A 23538-nucleotide genomic window follows, 5' to 3' on the forward strand; every position below is an offset into this window, starting at 1 on the left:
AAGATGACTTACGCTTTGTCTGATACACCGCACTTAATTAAATTTCATTAATAGTTGCGCTACCATCAGGCATTTTTATTGCACTTTTCATTCAAAATGATCATCTTTCTTGATGAATGGGGACGAACTTGAATGGCAAAATTATGAAAAATTATATGAGGTAAATATGTATAATCCTGGAGGTCTGATAGTTTGTCCAAAACTTACAGTAAACCGTGTGCAGCCAATCGACTGTGCAGAAATGCGTGTTTCCTTTGCAATTCAAGTATATCCATGATTATTTTTTCGTTTCCCGCTAGCCCAATTAAGTTACTTGTTGTATATGTATATGACTACATAAATTGCTAAACTGTCCGAAGTTTGAAAACTGCAATATTTGCAAGAAACAGACAACAATAACTTCATACCGCGTTCGACAATCAAGGAATTCACGACTACTTTTTCATCCCATAAAGGTTTCTACCTTCCCTTGAAGTCAAAGAACAATTGGATCATCGTTTGACGTCTAGAATTCAATTATGAATGGGTATTTTGTGATAATGTGACATTAGAATTCCCGGGTTAAATTCACAAAGCAGGCATTTTGAGCTACTGTATTCAGTATTATATCACTTAAGTATGTGGAAATTTGCTAAACAACAAAATAAAAAAGTTTTCCGAGACAAAGAAAAAAATTGCCAAGTTAAGTATGAGTTGAATTTCACCGGAAATGATCATAATGCATTATTTTAACGACAGTAAAAATATTTTTCGTCGTACTAAAATCTTTGAATTGAATCATTTCAAGTATGCGTGATTAGAATTTATATCAAATTCGTGCAATTAAAGAATCACTAACACAGATAATGAGCACGAATTTCAATGCTACACGTACACACATAATCGCCCACATTACTCACTAGCGCAAGTAGTGGAGAATAGCCAAACGTCTGTAAAATTTCACTTGTGGAGCCATCGTTGCATTACGTCCCTGTCTTACACCGTTGCAAGGAGTCAGCATGACAACATAATCCCAATTTTTAATCCGATGCGGAAAGATTCGATACCTAATGATCTGTTAGAAGTAAGTAGGCTCTCCTGCATCGCAAACGAGAATATTGTCGCGGTACGATGTCGCCAATGAATAAAGTTCCATTATCTTTCGCATTTACTGAGTTTTACCATTTTCTCTCAGTATACGACATCTTTGCTTACCTGTACGTCTTGAGCATCTAGGCTATCTAAACTTAAGTAGTCCAGATTTGTACAATTATATGCCAGTAAGACACTGTACAGTGGAAAACACTTTAGTCTCGTTGGTGGCAGACTTTCATCTGGACTCACTAGGCTGTTTGGACCTTCGCCCAGTTTGGTAACTTGCACCTCTGGCTCCTGGTGATAGGTTATCTGCGACAAAAAAGCAAACAGAAAGTGAAAAACTGTAACTCATAACTGGGAAAGTAGTAGACGGATGCGTATCCATTACCCGCCACTTCTCCACAAAATATCAGTAATTAAAACAAAATTACAGGGTTGCGAATTTTGATTCGTTCTGTAACGGATCGAGGTATTTCTTAAGTCGATAATGGAAGATCTATGTACATTTGTCACGTTTACGGATGAACACTGTCCATACGTCTCTCTTAACAATTAAATCTGAGTGAGAAGGCCGCTAAGTTCGCTCTATCATATTGCATATTCAAGTTTACGTACAACTATCAGCATTATGGATGACATAAATTCACTAGTCCTTACAGGGTTAGTTATCTGTATTTAATCAGCCTCATTTTGTTACTATTTTTGACAGCCATTATATCGTACTTTGTAAATATTACAATTAACGGTTTACGCCGTTCAATTCTAGGGCATGCCGTTCCGCGCTGTAACATCTGTCCGCTGTGATACCAGAGGATGATGCCATTTATAACAAGGTGAATATGAATTACTGATCATCAGATTTGACAGAAGACGTTTCGGAAGCCATTCAAATTGCCCAATTCACTAGTCCCGTTATATTCTCGGTTCTTTGAAAACTGAAAGAGCCTGTTTTAATATTGTGAGTCGCCATATCTACCCATTGTATGTAATATATGTATATATTGTAACGTGGCATTTTTGATGCTCGTTACAAACGGCTCCCTGAATCCTAGGCGCAACTAAGATTAAGGGTTTTGCGATATCGATTGCCGAAGGATTTGAAAAAGAGTGCCAGAACTGGAGTCACGCTTCCGAGATTCCGAGAGGGGACACTGTAGCGAGTAGCGAATACGATATTTAGGGCTTTTTGTTTTTTGAGTTTCAATGGCATCAAGCAGGAAGTTAAGAACGAATTCGAGGAAATTGCAGAGTGACGGAATAGCGACGATCTAGAAGGAAGAATGTCGAGGCTGCGGAGGGGGAGCCAACGAAGATCCCTGCATCGCGGGAATCCAAAGCGGACGCGATTCCCGCTGGTGGACGGCGCGTAGCAATCTCGCCTGCTTACCATGCTAACAGCTGACCTACAAATTTGCGAAAGACCGAGTAGGGATGAGAGAGCACTACACCGCTCACCCCCGAGAAATCATTGAACTACGTGGAGGGCAAAATTGCGATCTAGCATTGAGTTCTGCATCGCGATGCCCCAACAGGCGCGCGTCGAGTTGTGCAATCTACGAAATCCATGGCAGATCAATTTTTGCGTACGAAATCGGTGTTGTGGCAGGTCGGCGATTTTGAAATCACTCTAGTTCTGCCGATTGACCGAGATAGTGGCTCGAGTACGTTGTCGTCGGCGAGTTTTTTTTTTTGTGGTCTAGAGAAATATGATGCTGCCGAAAAATCACGAAGGGGTTGACGAATTTGTGGCGTGAATGTGGGACGGTAAGCGTTACTAATATTCTTGCGATCGGATTTCTAAAGTAATAGAGAAAACGATTGCTGAATGACGAATAACCATTTTGAATTTGCGTTGTCGGAAAGTATTCAAAATTTGTTTTTGCGGATTCTTTTGCTTGATGACCGTAGTCTAATAGCTAGGGAGTTGGGTGCCAAAATTTCTAAATGATTTGATCGTCAGGCAGACATTATTAATATCAAATTTTTTACCATAAGAAACATTAAGTACCGCGTCTGTCACCATGACAGGCCTGCGTTGTCAATTGACAGCGCTTAAAAAATTTGAAAAAAGGGTGTGCTAAATAATTTGTTCGTGTCTGCCTCTTGGACTGATGGTCAGAATTATCCTGAAAACGATCAAAATCCAGAGGCAGACATCCGGACCTCTGACTTTTGTACTAGTAAATTTTTTAAGTTTTTTTTATGATTTAAAAACGTGTATAGGAAATGTTCGCCCGGCAGACCTGAATTGTTCGATTAAAAACAATGTGAAGGGCCACAGAAAAATGGTCTGCCACCATGGTAGCGCTGAGTTGTCAATTGACAGCGCTTAAAAAATGTAAAAAAAAGGTGTGTTAAATCATTTGTTCGTGTCTGCCTCTTGGACTGATGCTTAGAATCATCATCAAAACGTTGAAAATCCAGAGGCAGACATCCAGACCCCTGATTTTCCAAAGGCAGACCATTTGAATATAAATTATTTTTTTTTAACTCTACGCTCGCGCTAAGCCACAAATAAAAAATTCTGCGCCTACGAAACCTTAATAAAAATAATTAATGTTACATACAAGCAATCGATAGGAACAATTTTAAAAACATATTGAAAAAATTCGGGTTCTAAATCTGTTACCTGCCGTCCCGCAGGTATAAAATAAACTGTATAGTTTGTCTTTCTTTCTTAGAGAGAAGAAAGTGAGAACGTTATAAGTCCGTAGAGAGTTGGGGCATACCTATACATAGATATATGTGTAGGTATACACCTATACAATAATATACACCTTAGTCCTAAGTTAGGTTTAAGTTCGCTCCAAGAGACAGATGTAGTGGTTTTTTGTTAGAAAATTCTTTTTTTTTCCACGCGCAATGATTAGAGATAGACAGGACAAAACTAATATTGCAGTTCTCACTAATTAGACGGTAATTAATAAGAAGTAAAACAACCATACAAATTTTTACAGAGATATAAGAAATGCGAGATGCTGCTAACAACAGCCATACATTTCCGCAAAAATAGCCTTATATCTATTATTATTTAAACGTTTTATGTTACTTTTCGTTTATTTATACCTATACGTACAAGACGGACAAAAGCAAATAAATAAACATTGAACAAAAAAAAATTGATTTATTAGATATTCAACTAGACGTAGTTTCAGAAATGTATGAAAAATTGGGTAAAAAAAATTATTTTCCTTGTTTAAAGCCACTTTTCCACAGCGATGGATTGGGAGAGGCAGCATTACGCCGTGGCCAGCAAGATCTCCAGATCTCACCCCACTGGATTCTTCCTCTGGGGATACGTTAAAAGCAAGGTTTACAAAACTCAACCACTAAACTTGGAGGATTTGAAAAATAGAATTACCGCAGCATGTCGCTCGATCACTCCGGCGACATTACAAGCCGTGCAACAGTTCACGCAAAGCCGACTGCACCTATGTGTTGAAAGGGAGGGGAGCAGTTCGAAAACTTTCTGAAATGATACAATTCAATTGCTAATAAACTCTTATTATGATCCCTCACTTGTTGTCATATCGTGACTTTATTTCGTATTACCACTGAATACCTGTACGCAGCTGCGAACTTTACTTTGATATCAACACGCGGGCTACGCCCTAATCCGTCAACAAAGCTCCTCCCATTCTCGCTGTTTCAATTGACTCGCTCCAGATTGGCTAAGGAGTACGGCCTGATCCGTCGACTAAGCTCCTCCCATTCTGGACGTTTTAAGTGATTCACCCTGTATACTAGGGGGGCTCCGGGCGCCAACCCCTATTTTCGAGTTTTGTTGGAAGGGGAAGGAAAGATAAGAAAGGTGGAAAAAAAGAAAGGAGGAAAGGTAAGAGGTCAGATTTTTGTAGGTATAGGGATGTGTATGGTTGAATCCCTGATTCCTATATGGATGTATATACAGATGGTGAAGGGTCAAGTCTTCATACGTGTTGCGGTATACTATATGTAGGGTAAGGGGTTGAATCATTAAAGGTATAACAGTATATACGTAGGGTGAAGGGTTGAATCTTCATAGCTATAAGGGCATAGATTCGCAGGGTGAAGGGTTCAATCTTCACAGGTATAAAGGTATATACGTCGGATGAAAGGTTAAATCTTCATAGCTATATAGGCATAAACGTAGGAGAAAGGGTTGAATCTGCATAGGTATGCGGATGTATACTGTGACGCTAATTTCTGTTACCCTCAGATGAGGATTCACCGTTGAAACTTTAGCGCGATTCTCAAATTACTCAAAACTACTAAACTATAACAAAATCATATACGTTGGGCGTCAGACGCTTAAGCGTTAAATTTCAAACAACGACACGAAACAATACGAAAAATAACTAGAGAACCCGTTGTACGGCTGGCTAGGCTCAGGTACTCACACGAACTGGTAGAGTTGCGGTATTCAAAGCAGCTCACGATAATTAAAGAATTAAGAATATGAAGAATAAACTCAAATCAGGGGAAATTAACGGGTCAATCAGTCCTATATTATCGATTACGTTACCAGATTCAAGTCAGGCAAGTTAGATGGCAACGATAGCGATAGTTAATGAATCAGGCAATAATAGTTCACAGAAATTTCGATAGAATAGAATTAAACGATAGCTTTGAAACGAGAGGCGATAGTTAACAGCGAAAACTAATCTTAGGTCCGGAGAAGCGATATAATGCAAGAATTTACTTAAAACCACACGTGTCTTTGAGCGACGTGGTCTTACCCAAGTTGCAAAGAAAAACGCTACGCGAATTATTATTCTGTTAGTTAAGAAACGAGAGTGAGAACTATTACAAATCGATAGAAAACAAAGTGACGATAGCTCGGGATAATAACGGAAAAATAAGACAAATTTACCATAGATTTTAACTAGTATGAAAGATTTACGTTCGTTAATAATTTACAAAATTCGGTAGCTCAGACGAGCGAATCGAGCTGACTGTAAAGTACGAGAGACAATTTACGAGAGGATGATTCATCAACGATAGAATTAATAATTTACAATATTTATAAATTCCAGAAATTACACCAAGAAATCTTAAAATATAACTTTCGAGAGAATGCAAAATTATGAGAGAGTAAGAAGTTGATAGAAGGGTTTACAAGATAAAGAAATAGACCAAATACATCTTATTACAATGAAATCAGGGATAATACGCAGAACTTAAATTAACAAAGAAATACGGTACTGTGGAAAGATACAAAGAAAAGAATAACGTGCGAAAATAATGCAGGATTGCCAATAGCAGTAGAAATAGTACGGTAGTATTTAGTGGCTAAGTCTACGCTCGGGTATACTCTAAGGAACTCGATTTACGATACAATAGGCACAATATAAATAAAATATCATATGTACTACAAAGCATGAAAAGAAATAATAATATAATAAGCACTACTAGCACAGAAAATTAATAAGAATGCAAAGCATAGATACTCTACGATACGGTAGTAATTACAAAAGCAAACTAATAGATATTTACAAGTAAGCAAGGAAATTCACAAATACGAAAGAATCACTGATTCGGTAGTTACGAGGTCACTCAGGCACAGAATTTATTAATTATTGAAACCATGCAGCCACACAACGGCTTAATGCAACTCTAAGCCGTGGACCATGATTCACACAAAACCGGCATCACACGATGCAACCAAGACAGATAAATACGGTAAGAAAAAAAATAGAAATTATGAGCAACTTCGTAACGATACAGTACAAAGGCAGAAGCCTTACCTTAGCTGGTAACGTCAGACACACAACACTGAGTTTAATTTAAATGAGATTTAGAAATAACAAAAGAAAGGCGAGAAGGAAGGAAGGTAATCAAAAGGAGAGAAAGACGAAAAGCGATAATGTAAACGGTAGTGGAGTTGTAAGAAAACGGTAGGGGTAGAATAAACGATAGCGATAGCGGTAAACACTTTCACATGGGCAGTTTAGAAAAAAAGTCTAAAACTAGTACGTGAAACATTAAAGAAAAACGGCTATTCTAACAAACTGATTAGACACTTACAGAAAGAAAGAATTGATAAACATTAAAACAGTTTTAACGTTGGTAATTGTGAAAACAATAAAGGTAAATGTGTAGGATCAATTCCATACATTGAAGGCCTATCACAGAACATAAAAACCATACTGCGAAAAGAAAACATTAATGTGAGGGTATAATATTTTATTATTTTATGGCAACATAACAACTATAACAAGTAATGGCATTTATGTATAAAAATTTTAATCGAAAGTTCAAATTGTAAAATGTGTTTAATTTCAGTTAGCTAATTTTGTAATTTTCTGTATGATATTTTTTTAAGAAACCTGATGATGGCAGGCGGGGTCTTGCCGAAACGTCGTTAAGGGGGTATTCTAGTGTAGAAATTTGAAAAAATCGATTTTTTTTTTTTTATATTTTCAAAGCTTAACCTTTCAAGAATGTGTCCTTCAAAGGACAAGTCAAAATTTCAATTATTTTCAGAGATATAGCTATTTTAGTGACACGTCTTCAATACTGGCTCGGCTGGAACGAATTTTACTCGAAACTTTAAACGCGTTTTTCTCAAAACTACATTTTTCAAAACGGTTGACATGATTTCTCAAGTTCTATTGAACCGATTTACTTGAAATTTGGTGAGAATCTTCTCAATACATGTCTCTATCGCACGAACTATTATTATAACGAAATAATAATTTTTACTATTTTTAAAAAATTCAGAAACGTCCAAAAAAGTCAAAAAAAAAACGTATTATTTTTTCGGACAGCCGTAATTTGGCAAAAAAAAATTTTTTGTCGACTTTTTTTTAGTTAGTACGATAGCTGCATTTATGTAGATTAATAATCTTTTTTTTTTTTTTTCTGATTTTGAAAATGCTTGCAATCGTGACAACATTGGCGCGCCATTTTTTTTGTACCCCCCACTTCAACAACTCATAGCACTTTCAATTTTGTATTTTTTGACTTGTTTTTTTTTTTTTTGTAATCGTGAAATAATAATAAACGCCTGATAAAAAAATGGATGGTAAAAATATTTTTTGTTTTTTGTTTATAGCACTTCAAAAAACATCTCAAATTCATGCCTCTACACTAGAATACCCCCTTAATAAAAGCATCATTCCATGAATTGCATCTTGTCATCATTGACTCTTAATACCAATGGAAATTTAATCATAATGATAGCGGTAAAGGAAGTAAGAAATGTAACTGGAGGAAATCAAAACGAGAGTATGATAATCGAAACTCTCTCCTGGCGGATCGAGCGTAGAATAGGCAGAGGTCGGAGTTTGGCTCGCCGATCTCACCACTATCGTCAGGCGATCCTTCTTCCCTTAGATTGGTTGTTTGACTCCCACCATAATTGGGTCATCCTCCTGTGGCGAATATCGCTTACGAATTGGTCATACATTTTCGAAGATTACCGTTAGATTTTGCGTAATGTGCTGCCCTTGATTTCATCGTTGATACCAACACGTACAATTTTTCAGCTGCTACAAGTTACTGTTTGGGTTGCCTATCATCCGGGATTCCATTGACAGAGGCATGTATGTACGTAGGATGCCTCCCGGTCAAAGTTACCGAGTGGAAGGCGACGACTTACTGTAACTCAATGTTTGCTTCCACCAGTTTTGTAGTATAGGCAATGGCCAGCTGCCCACGATATATCAAGAAAACCATGCAGTCACACGGCGGTTTACTGCAACTATAAGTCGTAGACCATGACTCACATCATCATAGTCCTTACTGATAGGATGGCTGCGTCGATACTCAGAACGAGGGCTTTATCAAACTGGACGTAGTACTTTAAGGGTCAGTCCAGCACCTGGCCGGTAAGTCCAAAGATGACAGGCTGCAGTCTGCCCCGTATGCCATCGTTACGGCATCCGGGAAAGCGAGTGGCTGGCTTCTCCTTGAGAAGTTGAACCCTCGGCTGTCGGGAGGACTTTACATTCCTGTACGCCGGCAGTCGAGGTGATACGAGAGGTTCGCATGGATGCTAGCCCAGATGTTTCAGAAGCACACCAAGATAGGCAGTGTACCTAGTCTTATCAGACGGTCGGTAGACAAAGTCATCGAGAGCTGGAAACGGTAGTTATCGGTAGCTGTAGATCCCTCGATGGTCGGGATCGTCATCATCTGTGTACCTTGTTAGCTTACGCCAGAGCGCGAAATACAGAATTTATAAAGAAAGAATTAGTTACTAGTAGTTCTAGCCTATTTTGTATCGAGTTCGGTTGGAGTACCTCGCCAGGGAAGCGTTTTCTGGAGATTTCCTTCAGTTTTGTGCTCTTGTGACGGGCGGCTCTGAACCGCCACGTTACAATACGTAAGGTAAAGGGTTGAATCTTTACGTGTATAATGGTATATATACGTAGGGTAAAGGGTTAAATCGTCATAGCCACAAGGGCATAAATGTTGCAAAGGTTGAAGGTCGATCAATGGTCGATAGTCGAAGGTCGATTAAATGTTGAATGTCGATCGAAAGCCGAAAATCGAACGTCGGAGATCGAAAATCGAAGGTCGAAGGTCAAAGATGGAAAATCGAAGATCGAAGATCGAAAATCGAAGGTTGAAAGTTGAAGTTCGAAGATCAAAGGGTGAAGGGTTGAATAGGGGACGGGTGGGTGGCGGATGGAATAGCTGGGACGGGCAAGGGCGGGAGGGAGAGTGAAGGAAATCACTGAAGGTATGAGGGCATATATGTGGGTTCGAGGTTGAGTCTGTCAAGATCTGAGGGCATATACGTGGGTTCAAGGTTAAATTTGTCAAGGTATAGAAGGATGGAATGAAGAGTGGCCTTTCTGGTGGAGGGCCTGATGGCAGAGAAAAGGGCCGGGTCGGAAAAGGGAGGGGGCGAGGTAGTGAGGGGAAGGGCGAGTGGTGAAAGAAATGCCTGAATTCCTGACACGGCAGCGGTGGCGAGATATCTTTATAATATATAGAGATATATACTGTAACGGACAGCTGGTCGCGGTCACTACCGACAACAGCTATGGCCGTAACATACGTCAGATCACAACAATAACCGACGGTGACCGACGGCTCGCTGACGCACACTAACTCAACGATCCACCAGCGAAGCCTACGAATAAGGAAGAGGCCACGACAATGTAGAGTGACGGGCGATCATGACGAGTGTAAATACGAGAGCCGCGGAGAACACGCCGGATTTCAAAATTTTTCTGCCCTAGGCCCGTAACTTCGTGGCGCCCCTTTTAAGCAGTTTTTTTTCCATAAAGTATAAGTCGCGATCGATTTTTTTTCATGATTTAAATCAAATTTAGATATCGTCTAATAATAACACAGCTTTTTCTAAAAGCATGAAAGACTGTTAAATGAATAGAGATATAAAGAAAAATAGGTTTTATGGCACTTACATAACATTATTTCATCGTCAGTACATGGTACATATACTACAAGAAATCAACAACATAAAATCATGATCATGTGCATACTATATAATAAATATTTAGGAGTAAGTTTTCTAATCAAAAAAGACACTGTCTTCTTGCTTTCGTTGCTGCAAATTGGTTGATCATTTTTTCGCAGTTCATTTTTTGTAATTTTTGGCGTTGATCGTTAGTAATGCGACAGCATTTAATCTTTCTTGGCCCATACTAGCTCGTAGATAGCTTTTTACTCTTTTCAAGGTTGAAAATGAGCGTGCGCCTGAACAGTTAGTTGCAGGCATGCTGAGGAATATTCGAAATGCTATATCTATATTCGGATACATCTCGCATAACTCATTCTTTCGTAAAAGTTTACACATCTGCAGTGCCGTAATCGAGTTTTGATTGTCGTCACGAAGTATGGTCTTCAAGTGGCTGCTGAGTTGAATGCATTCCTTGCGTAAACTTTGTTCCAAGTCTTCAGGATATTTGAACACGAGGTTCTTTTAGCATCAGTTGCTATTTCATTCGAATCCCATGACAAGAGCTGATCTAGAAAGTTGAGTTTTTGTTGCAGATGACGGTAAGCATCAACATGTGCAATATCAGGCGTCGAGTCAACGCTTATTCCAAAGTATTTGGAAAGTTCTGCTTCGGTTAGGATTTTGATTAACAATTTGTCATGAATTAATATTATAAATTCTTCATCAACTGTTTTCGATAAATAGGATGTGCGTCCACTACCAACGTGAGCATTTAATTGCAGGTGCTTGGCAAGAAATGGATCAAATTGAGCAATTAACTCCATTGATGCTAAAAAATTCGTATTATACGGATTTCCGATTTGTTCGATGTCCCCTCGGAATGGCAAGCCTCTTCCAGTTAGAGATTTTACAACTGCAACCACTCTTCTCAAAACGTTTCTCCAGTATGATATCTCTTCATTCATTTGTTGGATCAGTGTGTTTTCCAGACGGGTTCCTACATTGCCTCTTGCTTTCAGACTGCTAACGTTCGTTCTATGATATAACCAATTTTCATGGCTCTCAATTCTTGTAGCGTTTTTCCATTCACGAAAACCTTCTTCAGTAAAACAATTCATTTCTCGTCCAAAAAGATAGCATGACGTGCAAAATACTGCCCCTTTACTCTTTGAAACTTTGAGCCAAAATCGAGTTTGACTTTCCCCATTCAATTCCCCAATTTCAGTTTTTATTTTGAAGCAATCAAGGATGTATAGGCGGTACTATCTCAATCAAAAGTGACTTTCGAGGACATTATTGCATATTTTATGATTAGATAAAAATCGGAAAGAATTCAACCACAATAAAGGCGATATGAAAATTAATTTTGAATAATAATAATGCCCAAGAGTTATCAATAGATTGTTTAAAATAAACGCTGTTTAACAAATTTGTAAGGGATTTTTTTTTGTCATGTGAAATGAATTTTTTGATTTTTCTGACTATACATGAATTTTTAAATAATGTTCTCATTATTTTGAAATTTCGGTTTTCGAAAATTTGTGAAGGTTGTATTTACGAAATTATTCGTTCAATGCCTCGGAAATTTCTCAATTGTAATATAAAACGTTAAATTTTTTTTTCACGCAAAATTAATTTCCGTCATTTTTCAAAATTAAAAAATTTTCGAAAACCGAAATTTCAAAATAATGAGAAAATTCTTTAAAAATCTATATGTATTCGGTGACCAACGCCAGATTAATAAGAAGTGAAATATTAGTAAATCAAGGAAAAACGTAGTGAAGAATATTATTTACCACTTGTGGTTCATCAGAACGTGAAGATATAGTTGGCGAATCTTTGAAGAATCCTTGAATCTTCGGTATCTTACTTAATAGATTCTTTTCTCTCTCTTCTTTGAGCAGTTTTTTCTTTTTGTTTTGATACCCACTTAATTTTTGTCGATCACTCATAATTTTAAGAAAAATCAGTATATTTGCTGATACTCTTTAGCACTAACAAAAGAACGCCGTTGGCGCCGTCCAAAGACTAAACGCACTGCTTACGCTGAAGATAAGCTCTGCGAGCTGGTTTAAGCTTGCGTAAGCTACAAGTTTCAACTTGAGCAAGCTAATAAAACACATTCGAGTTGAAATTCGTTGTAGAAGACTATGTTGCAACGTTGCAACAAAGTAATCAATATTCGCCGAATTGGAGTCATATTTGCGCTTTTTTCTTTTCTACTATATTTCACATAAAGAAATTTCTGCAAAGTACTTTGTAATCATAGGAGCAGCACGGTCTTCAGTGAAATCCACAGTAATTATGGTTGCTCTTATCAACTGACTTGTCAAACTTTACATTTCAAGTTTTTGGTGTGGCGAATTTTACTATCAATTGCTGTAGATTTTACCAAAAAATATAGTATTAAGTATACTGACAACTTTTTTCTCGGTGTTTCTTGTTTCTTTATTTTTTCCTTGGACATAAAAGAAAAAAAAAATTATAATGCAGCGCCCCATCTTCTCTGGCGCCCCTAGGCCTGGGCCGAAATCAGGCGTTGCGCGGAGAGCTTTGGCAGTAGTTGACCGACATAGCGCCGAACTGACTCATTAGGGACAAAACTTTGTAAAAGAGCAGTTGTCCAGCAAAGCGCTGAACTGACTCACCCAAATCTTGTACGAAGTGTTAGTTTCACTTAGTTTCAGACTTAGAAATTTTTTATAAAGAGTAGAATCCACGAAAGCACAGAATGTCTAGAGAGATAGGAATTTCAGCGTAGAGCATAATATAAAATTTGAACCATACAAAACGATCAGGAGCTGAACCTATGAATTTTCGGAGGATATTTTATTCTGTTATTTTTCACTTTTAATTTTAAGAATTTAGTTGGTCCGAACGCAGATTGCGACACTGTATTATTTCTTTTGTTGTTTTGTACAATTTACTTTGGTTAAAAATTTATTTTGGTTGACTTGCTAAATTTATACAACGCGTCTGTTTCTCTGGCCTACACGGTTTGTTTATTCAGAATTACACATTGCATACAAAAAACAGGCAGCCAAGGTCATCCCTGGTCTGCAGGATAGCCGCTGTATAAGGGTCATCAACCCAATACTGAGAGTAGAGAAGCGACTCTGTTTACACCGAGTTCGCAGACAGAAGGGAGCACAGGGAAACCCGTGTCTTCAAATAGATAATATACTCCGCAATCTATTGTCTCCGATAGGTTGCATAAGCAAGACTGCTATTGTCATACATAATTGCAGGACAATTTAAACTTATTGAATTCTCCGCCATGGTATTTCAATTGCAGACGATTTTCCTCGGCCATGTTACACATTTCGGCCAGCTGATCAGAATATTCTTGTAGAACCCTCGCGATTCGCGTTGTTAGGAAAACACTGTTTTTCCCCCCGATCGTCTTGACGACGTCATACACCTCCCTAATTTAGAGTTCCGACATCTTCTTGGTCGGCAGGTTCTCTAGGCGGCTGATATTGTTCACTTTTGTCAGATTCATCGTGTTTCATGAGAGTTTCTTCTTTCACAAGTAAGAACAAATCACGAATCGAAGAGTCGATGAAGATAGAGGGACTATCGGAATAAGCTCACGTTTCATGTACCACCCATCTCCACTACAATTTTCCACCAGACAAGTCTCGACATGCATTTTGTGGGAAAAATTTTGATGAACCTACCCCCTATCCCTGTCTGATTTATTGACAATGTCATCTGCTATTTTGTGAGAAAATTTTTTTAGGAAGTCGTTAATCCACAGGTCTATGGAAAAATATATTACGATCTATTTAAAGCATCCAACCGTTACATTGAAACGTTCCATTTCACCCATTTCTACCTCCACCAAATAAAACTTTCTCTTTTTTTCACAGTGACAGCCGATTTGCTATCATCTGAGTCAATATGATTGGCATCTAACATACTGTGTTTGGACTGCTGTGTTGTGTTGACCTTCTCTCTCTTTCTCTGAGAGTAATACGGATTAGCTATCTCTCTGTGTACTGGTGAAGAATACACCTTCACATCACTCATTCCCGCTGGGCCGTTTTGAGTTTGGGTCAAAATCGGTACTCCAGTTGTAAAGAGTTCACCACATCGTCTGGCTCCTGCACTTCTGCCGTAATTGACATCGAATGCCTAATGCATTCTCCGTGCGTAAAGCTACAATGGCTGGCACTAACAGTGGAGGATTTGCCAGTGGGGCAAACTCGAATCTGCAACCTTCGTTAGTCGACATTATGAAGGTTATCCAAGCGAACACAGCGGCACTACACGAATAAAAGGAGAGTCAGAATCGGCAAACGGCAGATATAATAAGATCTTTAGAGGCGTGCCATGAAACTGCACAGGCTAACTCTGTCAAAATCGCTGGGTTGGAAGCTAGGATGGTGGAATTTGATGCGGAAGGTGAATCCACTCGGGGTTGTCTGGCAAAACTCAAATCGCAGGTGGACGCGCTGGAGGTTGAGAACAACAAGCTCCAACAAAAACTGATCATCAACTCAGTCGAAATTAGAGGGATTCCGGTAAAGGCTAATGAGGACCTGCACAGCATCCTCTATTCAGTCGGCAAAGCACTCGGATCAACTCTCGATGGTGTGGATGTCAGGTCAATATATCGGCAACCATCCAGTGATTCAGTTAGCCAATCTCCCATCACAGTCGTTCTCACACGTCGCGGTGCAGCTGTAAATTTAGTAACCTCCATCCGAAAGCGAAGGGGTGTCACATTAGACCTGTCCTTAAGAAGGGAAAAATCAAATTTTAATGGTCTTACCCCCCAAATTGGTTCGAAATAATTCAAAAAGAATCTCAGAATTTTTAAAACATTTTCCGTCCATATTTACCCACGGCTAGGAAGCCTTACTTTTCCCATAAGAAAAGCATTAGTTTTTCGGCATTTTTAATCGTTTTTTTTACCGCTGCCGTAATTATCAGCTAAAAAATCGCAAATTCTCAGAAAATGTTGACAGTTATGTTACTTTTTTGTCCAATTTTTTGGAATTCGATACAAGCATTTTTGGGCTCGGACTTTTTTGCTTTTTTCCGCGTTTTTCGCAACATACAGACAATAAAAATGTGATTGATCTAGCCCAAAAATGTTTGTATCGAATTTCAAAAAATTGGACAAAAAGGTAACATAACTGTCAACATTTTCTGAGAATTGGCGATTTTTTAGCTGATCATTACGACAGCGGTAAAAAAACGATTAAAAATCCCGAAAAACCAATGCTTTTCTTAAGGGAAAAAGTAAGGCTTCCTAGGCGTGGGTAAATATGGAGGGAAATTTTTTTAAAAATTCGGACATTTTTTTTAAATTTATTTCGAACCAATTTGGGGAGTAAGACCATTAAAATTCGATTTTGCCCTTCTTAAGGACAGGTCTAGTGTCACATCCTCGACGCCCTCTGCCTCTACCTATTAGTTTTATTTTTGATTACCTTTCAATTCATCATTGAATACATTTATATTGTCTATTTTTTTTTTTTTTTTGAGTCTCTTTATTACTTTTTACTACTTCGGGAAATGAACACCCTGAGCTAACAATAACCTCATTGTTTAGATAATTCTTTGGAACAATCCTTACTCAAACAGACTCGTATATACAAACTCCCTAAGAGGAACCAAATGACCTAACACCTACAACGGATTAGATCCGTATGGGTCTATCTCAAGTGTCTGTTTGGGCAGTATAGGCCCGAACATAAAATAAGGATATCTTTATTATATACAAAACCAAGCACGGAAATTCCTACCCACACGTGTGTAAAAGGCGGGATAGTTCATAATAAATTCTCATGCTACACCGTACCCCAAGGGCGAGGGTAGTTTAGACAAATGAAAAGACTTAAAATTTTATCAGGACCTCTTTATTGGTCCAGCATCCCTTAAGGATACTGGGAACCAATCGGGAAGTAGTTTAGACAACAGCACGCGAATCTTTAAAAAGCGTTGCTTTTTCTTTCTTTTAGAGAGTTATCATAGAGTCGTCAGTCAGTCGTCAGATAGTCGTCATTCATAGTAGTCATTCAGTCTTTAATAAGAAATCATTCTCTCAGTTTTAAATAATCCAATCATATCAAGACGAAGAGTCTGTTAAATATCCGCAAAAGGTCTTTTACGAAATCGATACATCAAGCGCTAAGTGAATTCCGTGTTCTGTTACTTAAATATAAAATTTTTTTTCTCCCATTATTTATAACTAAAACCATTTGAACTATCTTCATGAACCTAAATTAAATAAACGAATAATTGTGTTTTAAAATTTATATCATGAGTAAACCAATCAATTACCTTTAACGCATTCATTCAATTAATCCATCTAGTATAATTGTTTACCTTTTCTTTTGAAACCCCACAAGTAAAGTAACACAGCTTACAAGCTCATAAAAGCTAAACAATCAGTCAATTAATACCGTATCCAGTCCTCGCCGAGCACGCAAAGCCGCCCCACAGAGCTCGAATCAACAGTTAGCAACAAAAGGTAAGTGATCATTTTTATATCAAAATTCCAATAATTCATATCCGGGCAAATTAGTCTGAACTAAGCGTTATATTTGTGTAGTGGTTTGGTCATCAGCCAACCCAGTTCATAACAGGGGTAAACTGACAACGCGGGATCTGCTATGGAAAGACAACGAAGTACATGATATATACGTCAGCGAAAGTCCAACTCTTCTGTCGCGTAAACTCTTCGCTGCGGCAAGGGCAGCCAAGTGGGCGAAAGTTGTCAAGTATACCTGGACAAAGAATGGCAACGTCTAGGTGACAGAAAGAGATAGGGCTCCACTAATACATATCTCGAAAATCGCAGATATCCCTACTATATCTTCATAGCAACTAGTCTTGCTCACTTCTGTTTCTTCTAACTTATTCGCTTACCTGCTCGTATTAGAAAATTTGCTTTACCGATTAATTATGCTTTTCTCCTTGTACTTACGTGACTTACGTTGCGCGCTAATACTTTGAGGCTTTCTGACTTCTGTCTTTAATCTATGTATATGTATTATCACTATGTGTACCTATGCCAGTCTATCTAGCTGTGCTAGGGTGAGCTATGTCTCATCGATTTGTTTTCATTTTCTTGCTATGTGTTATATTATCAATCGCTATGTGTAAGTCTATTCATGCCTTCACGTGAACGCCTAGTCGTTGGTATTTCATATTGATGAGTTTCGGAGCTATTTCTCTTCAAAACACTATCGTTTCATTGCTGTATTGGAAACCTGGCTGAAATCTCACATAGCTGATCAGGCTGTTCACTTGCCAGGTTACAATATTCTTCGCTGCGATCGCACTGATATTGGTGGAGGAGGTGTAGCGTCGTATGTACTAAAACGTGGCATTTTCGATGCGCGTCCCAAACGGCTCCCCGAACCCTAGATGGAGCTCGAAATTCGGGATCCCGCGGATCAGACCACGAATCATTTCGAAAAAGAGCGCCAGGACAAAAGTCACGCATCCGATACTCCGAGGGGGGACAATTTTCGGTTTGGCAAAGACGATTTTTCAGGATTTTTGTTTTTTTTTTTGGTTTCGAGTACATGCGGCATCATACACGGGATCGCCGGCAAATTCGAACGACGTTACAGAATTGCAGTCGCGACGGATCGCGACGACAGGAGGGCCTCGCGCGAGGCTACGGAGAGAGCGACAACGTAGAACTCTGCCGCGAGGGAACCCAAGGCGGACGAGATTCCCGTTGGTGCCCGGCGAGCCGTAGCCTCCCCCTCACCACACTAACGTTAGGCAACCTCGCGAAGTCGTCACCACGCCACTGTCGAACTACGGGATACCGGAGATTGAACAACCAATCAACACCCCGCGACAGCGGGAGTCAACGATAGGGATAAGTTAGCGTATAAGAATGTCGTAACGAAAACGCCAATTAGAGCGGGAGAATTTTGGACAACGGATAGCGCCTATGTTCGAGGCATGTTCGTATTGCGGCTCCGACTTGCGGAGCTCGACACTTGAGTCCTGGCGACATTTCGCGAAAGTCACGTTCGAGATCTAGAAAAATTAATTAAGTTGAGTGCGTAATGGCTGAGACTGGTGTAGGCAAGTTCTTGGTGTGGCTACGAAGTGGTAAGCGTTTTTAATTCCTTGCGGACGCATTTCGAGTGCAATTTAAATCGGTGCACTGGGCAACGATTGGCCAGTTCCTCATTGAGTTAGAGTAGCACTCGAAATTTGTTTGCTGATCTCCTTGTTGATGGCCGTAGCCTGAGTTTCGCGATAATGCGTAGAGTCAATTTTGTTCCAGTAAAGTCTCGCGTAGAGTCACGGTTTTGAGCTGAGTCGATTTCGGTTTTGAATTGAGTGTGGCCGAATTCCGCTACATAGGGTCTCGTCGAGTCTGCGTATAAAAAAAAGTGTCACCTTTCGCGTAGGTCGCGTATTATCGTGCGTAGACGCTCGGAATAGCGGGGCGGTTTGCGAACTTTTCGGGAATGACGACTGCAACTGGAGCTCGGATGCGGAATAATACGTTATAATTGGGCACGAATAAGAAGCTTCCGAAATTCATTAATTGGTCGCGGTTAGCGCGTCGAGGCAAATTCTGGTTTTAGTTTATGAATTATTGTTTATTGATAAAGTGGCGATTAGCGCACGTAGAATTATTGTTAATTAGTAAGGTGGCGGCTAGCGCCTGTAGCACAAGGAATTTTTTGGGTTTATCCACGATCGCGGTTAGCGCGTCGATTATGCTTTCGGTTTAGTTTTTGTCTAGCGGTTTATTGTTAAGTTGGCGATTAGCGCTGGAGCTAGTAGAGGACGAACGCGGTAAACGCGTCGAATAAAATTTTTTTTTTTCTTGTTTTGGAGACATTGTTTATTATTGAGGCAGCGACTAGCGCAAGAAGGAATAAGAGGTTATCCAGATTTAGCCATTTAATTTTCTTTCTTCTTTTCTGTTATATTATTTTTTTTTTGTTAGTTAAACTAAGTATTGAGTACGACTTGCGAATAGCGCGTTTTCAATTATTATTTTTTTTTGTTTTGTGAATTTTGAGTCGCAATGAGCGATGTTTAAATAATTATTTTTCTTTTTGTATATTTTTTTTTGTATCATCGTTGGCCGAGAATGTATCAGTGGATTCTATCATTGCTCTGTAAAATAACGTGTTGGTGTTGCGTATCTCGCTCTCTCCCGTTACCTAAAAATTACCCCTCCCTTCTCCGCGGTAATGAGCTACCGAGCTTATCGTCGCTGCATAGCGCATTAACGATTTCGAGACGTGTTAATCACGCCAGGCGCCCAACCATACTTCGCGAGATTGTTTTTAGGTCCAGGGTACAGCGTGGACGCCAAATTATTGTGCACGCGGTAAGTTCTCGGTCATTTTCTCCGAGTGATCGAGGAGCGGGAAAAATCCACGTCACAGTCCATAGATCATTGAAGACGAAAGTTCTTGTAACCTCCACTTCTGCCTAATCGGCGAGGCCTGAGTTTTTAATTGCTGAAATTTCCGGCGCTGGTAGATCTGAGATGGCCTTCTCCGTAGTATATTGTCCGTCTAAAATTGGCTACATGTCAGATTTTGAGGAAGCTTTCTTGCAGTACAGTCAAGCCTATAAAAGTAATATTGTCATGGGTGACTTCAATGCAGACTTGTGTTCGAATAGCTTTGATGCTAATAATCTGAAGTCATTCCTTTCTAGTGTGAGTATGAATATTGTTCCTGACCGCCCGACGCATCACACTGCTACAATGAGTACATGGCTTGACGTCTTCGCGGTTAATGACCTCTCCAAAGTCTCGGGTTCTCCACAATCACCTGTCGCCTTTGTATCAAGTCATGACCTGATTAGTATCAGTTTTCTGTTTATTTCTCATAGAATTGAACCACGTGAAATCACATATAGAAACTTCAAGCTCTTTAACTCCCAAGCTTTTAAACTTGATATTGAAGCCTGCGACTGGTTGCAGGTATTTACTGCTACCTCGATGGATTCCAAGGTTGATTTACTCAACACTTTTGTACTAGAGACGATAAATAAACATGCTCCTATTCGCAGAGCCCAGCTAAGACTCCAGTTCCGTAACTGAATGACAATATTAAGACGCTCATGAGAGAGTGGAATGCTGTCTACAAAGCTTTCCGGAAAACTAAATCACGTGTCGTCAGAGATAGATAAAAGGCCCTGCGCGGTCGTGTAATTAGTTTTAAGCCGACTAGTTTTAGTAATATCATCCTGATCAGCGTGTGTTATTTAATAAGTATAGATTTAATTTAAATATTTCATATATTATTATATGTTTTTTTTTATTTTATTTCACATTTTTTTTTGTTGTTATATTTTCTTTTCTCTCTCTACAGGGGATACAGGGCATGATCTTATATATGCTGCTGTCAGGTATGGTGTGCCCAAGCAAGAGGCACGTGTTATTCGATAGCGGCCGTGGGATCGTGTCGATTTTGATGCTGCTTCTACTGCCCTATCTGCGTTGGACTTCTCACAGTTTGCGTTGCTGCCCTCAATGGATGAACGGTTGTCAATATTCAATAACCTTACAAATAAGGTACTGGATTGTGCTGTTCCTGTCAGGGAATTTACTTTGCGGCGATCACCCGCGCCTTGGATATCGCTAGATATCAGAAGTCTGATGAAAAAGCGCAATGCCTTTTAACGGTCCTTTAAGAGATCTCGCAGTGTGGAAATTTTCGCCGAATATGTCGCGTACCGTAGAGATGTGAAGCGTGCTTTAGCAGCCGCCAAGACTACTTACATATAAGAGCGGTTCAACACTTGTGGTGGTGCGCGATCGTTTTGGCGTGAGATGGAGAACCTTGGTCTTGCCAAGTGTAAAAAACCACCGGCTGCTTTACCTAGTGGGATTACTGTCGATGATCTTAATGAACACTTTCTGTCTAGTACTGTGACTGTGCGGTATGATTGCCCAGTGGTACAGAACCTTGCCGAGAGGCAGATAGAATCCTTCATCTTCTCACCGATCACGAACAGATGTGTCAACAGTGCGCTGTCACGTATTACAACCCGTGCATGTGACCCTGATAACCTTCCGATATAGGCGTTTAAGACATTAAAAGATCTACTGATGCCGCTGATTGTATATTTTTTGAACTCTCTATTAACAACGGCATCGGTTCCTTTGTTGTGGAAATCCTCAATTGTCATGCCTATAGCGAAGGTTCGCGATCCCACTGGCCCGTCAGATTTTAGGCCAATATCGCTTCTCTGCTCGCTCTCTAAAGTGCTTGAAAGGATAGTATATGATCAACTCGCGGTGCATCTTGCGCGCGGTAATTATCTCGATCCACGTCAGACTGGATTTCGTGGGGGTATGGGAACGCAATCAGCCGTCTTGCGTTTGGTGGATGACTGTAGGATTGCGATTGATGATCGCATGGTTACTTTGGTGGTGTTTTTGAACTTCTCTAAAGCGTTTGACATGGTAAACCATGCGCTGCTTCTGTCGAAGCTGCAAACTTTCGGACTATCTGACAATGTACTTGAGTGGTTCAACTCATACCTATCTGACCGTATGCAAGTGGTTCGTGATTCTAATGGTACGACCTCGCGGGTACGTCCTCTCCTGACAGGTGTACCGCAAGGCAGTGTTCTCGGACCGTTACTATTTTCACTTTTCATAAATGATCTCCCCCATTGCCTCTCGCGATGTCACCATCTACTTTACGCAGATGATCTTGTGATATATCTCAGTTGCTTGCCGTCTCAATTGAACGAAATATTAGCCTTAGTTAATGCTGATATTGGGAGTATCTGGTTATGGAGTGTAGAGAACCGTCTTAGACCGAATGTAGATAAAACTAAAGCCATGGTTATTGGCAGCTCTAAATATGTAAACGTGGTCTGTGCAACGCAGCTCCCTCCTCTCAGTCTGGGGGGTCATCCTATTGATTTTGTAACCAGTTTTAAGTATCTTGGGGTTATAATAGATAGAACACTGTCATGGACGGAACACATTACTGAAGTGTGTAAACGTAGCGCGTTTACTCTATATCGGTTGAGGATGACAACCTATGACGTGGTTGATGCGCTTAAGAGGCGCCTGGTCACGTCTCTTGTCCTACCGATAAGTGACTACTGTGCAGGAGTGTTCACTAACCTTTCTGAAGGCCTAGATAGGAAAATTTCTGTTGCGCTCAACAATGGTGTGCATTATGTTTTCCGTCAAACGCCGAGAACCGAACATCTCAAGTGCTTGGGAATGTCAATTTATGTAAGTTAATGTATTTTGAACCCAGAGATAGATAGTTCCGGATTTCAGTAGGTATGACCTGGTTAGTTAAATTGACACATCATTCCTTCGGAGTGTCGAAACTCTTTTGGTGGTTATGTTCTAAGCACCGCAATTTTTTGATGTTTTTTTGTGTTATGAATTGGAACTTGTTCTCAGAACTGTTAATGTCCAAATTGAACCTGAGCAGATTATGAGATTTATGGTTTAATTCATGAAATTGAACGATTTGTTGATCTAATTGTCGTGTAAGAGAAACCACTTGCCGATATGTATGTGCTATTTCTAGGTTAACAACAGTTCGCTGCAATTGACCTACTGAATTCTCAAACGGCTTTTCTTTGATTAAATGAGGAAAGTAATTAAATTTAACGTTCAGAATCGAAGGAATAATACATTTCTGTTTGCATTTAAGGAGGAATACCTTCCTGTTTTTCACTCTCGAAAGCTTATCTCCAGTTTTCCTAATCTTGTTAATGATGATGCTGAAATAGTTAAAAGGTTATGAAGTGTTCAATTATTGTCCAGGTATTCTGGAAAAGACGGCCGTACGTGTGCTGTTTATGTTATATCGTGACTCTTAAACTCCTGCAAAAATGTAAAATTACGTAAACTCGCCTAGACTGGGTCGATGTAGTTACTATCAAATAGTCACTTTATGTGCAATAGCAGACGAACTCTAACCTCTATATCAACGCGCTGTTCAACAGCAGTTACAACCTCCAACCCAAGTGGGTAAACATCAAACTTTTTTTTAAAGTATTTCTAAAAAAGAGCCTAAAGACGGCTAGCTAGGTCGATGCTGAAACGTCGCCGTGATCAAATGTTAATCAGGCATTGATTTCTTCCGTGACCTTCCCCAACCAATTCTTCATCG

At 39.5% G+C, this 23538-nt stretch overlaps 1 protein-coding gene across 2 annotated transcripts in view; it reads right to left on the reverse strand.

Moving 5' to 3' along the window:
- LOC124294004 (protein Star-like) overlaps positions 1 to 23538 on the reverse strand; it is a 113137-nt gene that overhangs the window by 24275 nt on the left and 65324 nt on the right. For both annotated transcript variants that reach the window (XR_006903887.1, XM_046737336.1), the window contains one exon: positions 1195 to 1386. Coding sequence is in view for 1 of the 2 variants with exons in the window: in XM_046737336.1 (XP_046593292.1) it covers positions 1195 to 1386 (192 nt within the window). In the remaining variant the exon portion in view is untranslated. The remainder of the gene's footprint in view (positions 1 to 1194; positions 1387 to 23538) is intronic.

This window comes from Neodiprion lecontei, chromosome 1 (genome assembly GCF_021901455.1).
Source record: "Neodiprion lecontei isolate iyNeoLeco1 chromosome 1, iyNeoLeco1.1, whole genome shotgun sequence".
In the NCBI taxonomy this organism is placed as follows: Eukaryota; Metazoa; Arthropoda; class Insecta; order Hymenoptera; family Diprionidae; genus Neodiprion; species Neodiprion lecontei.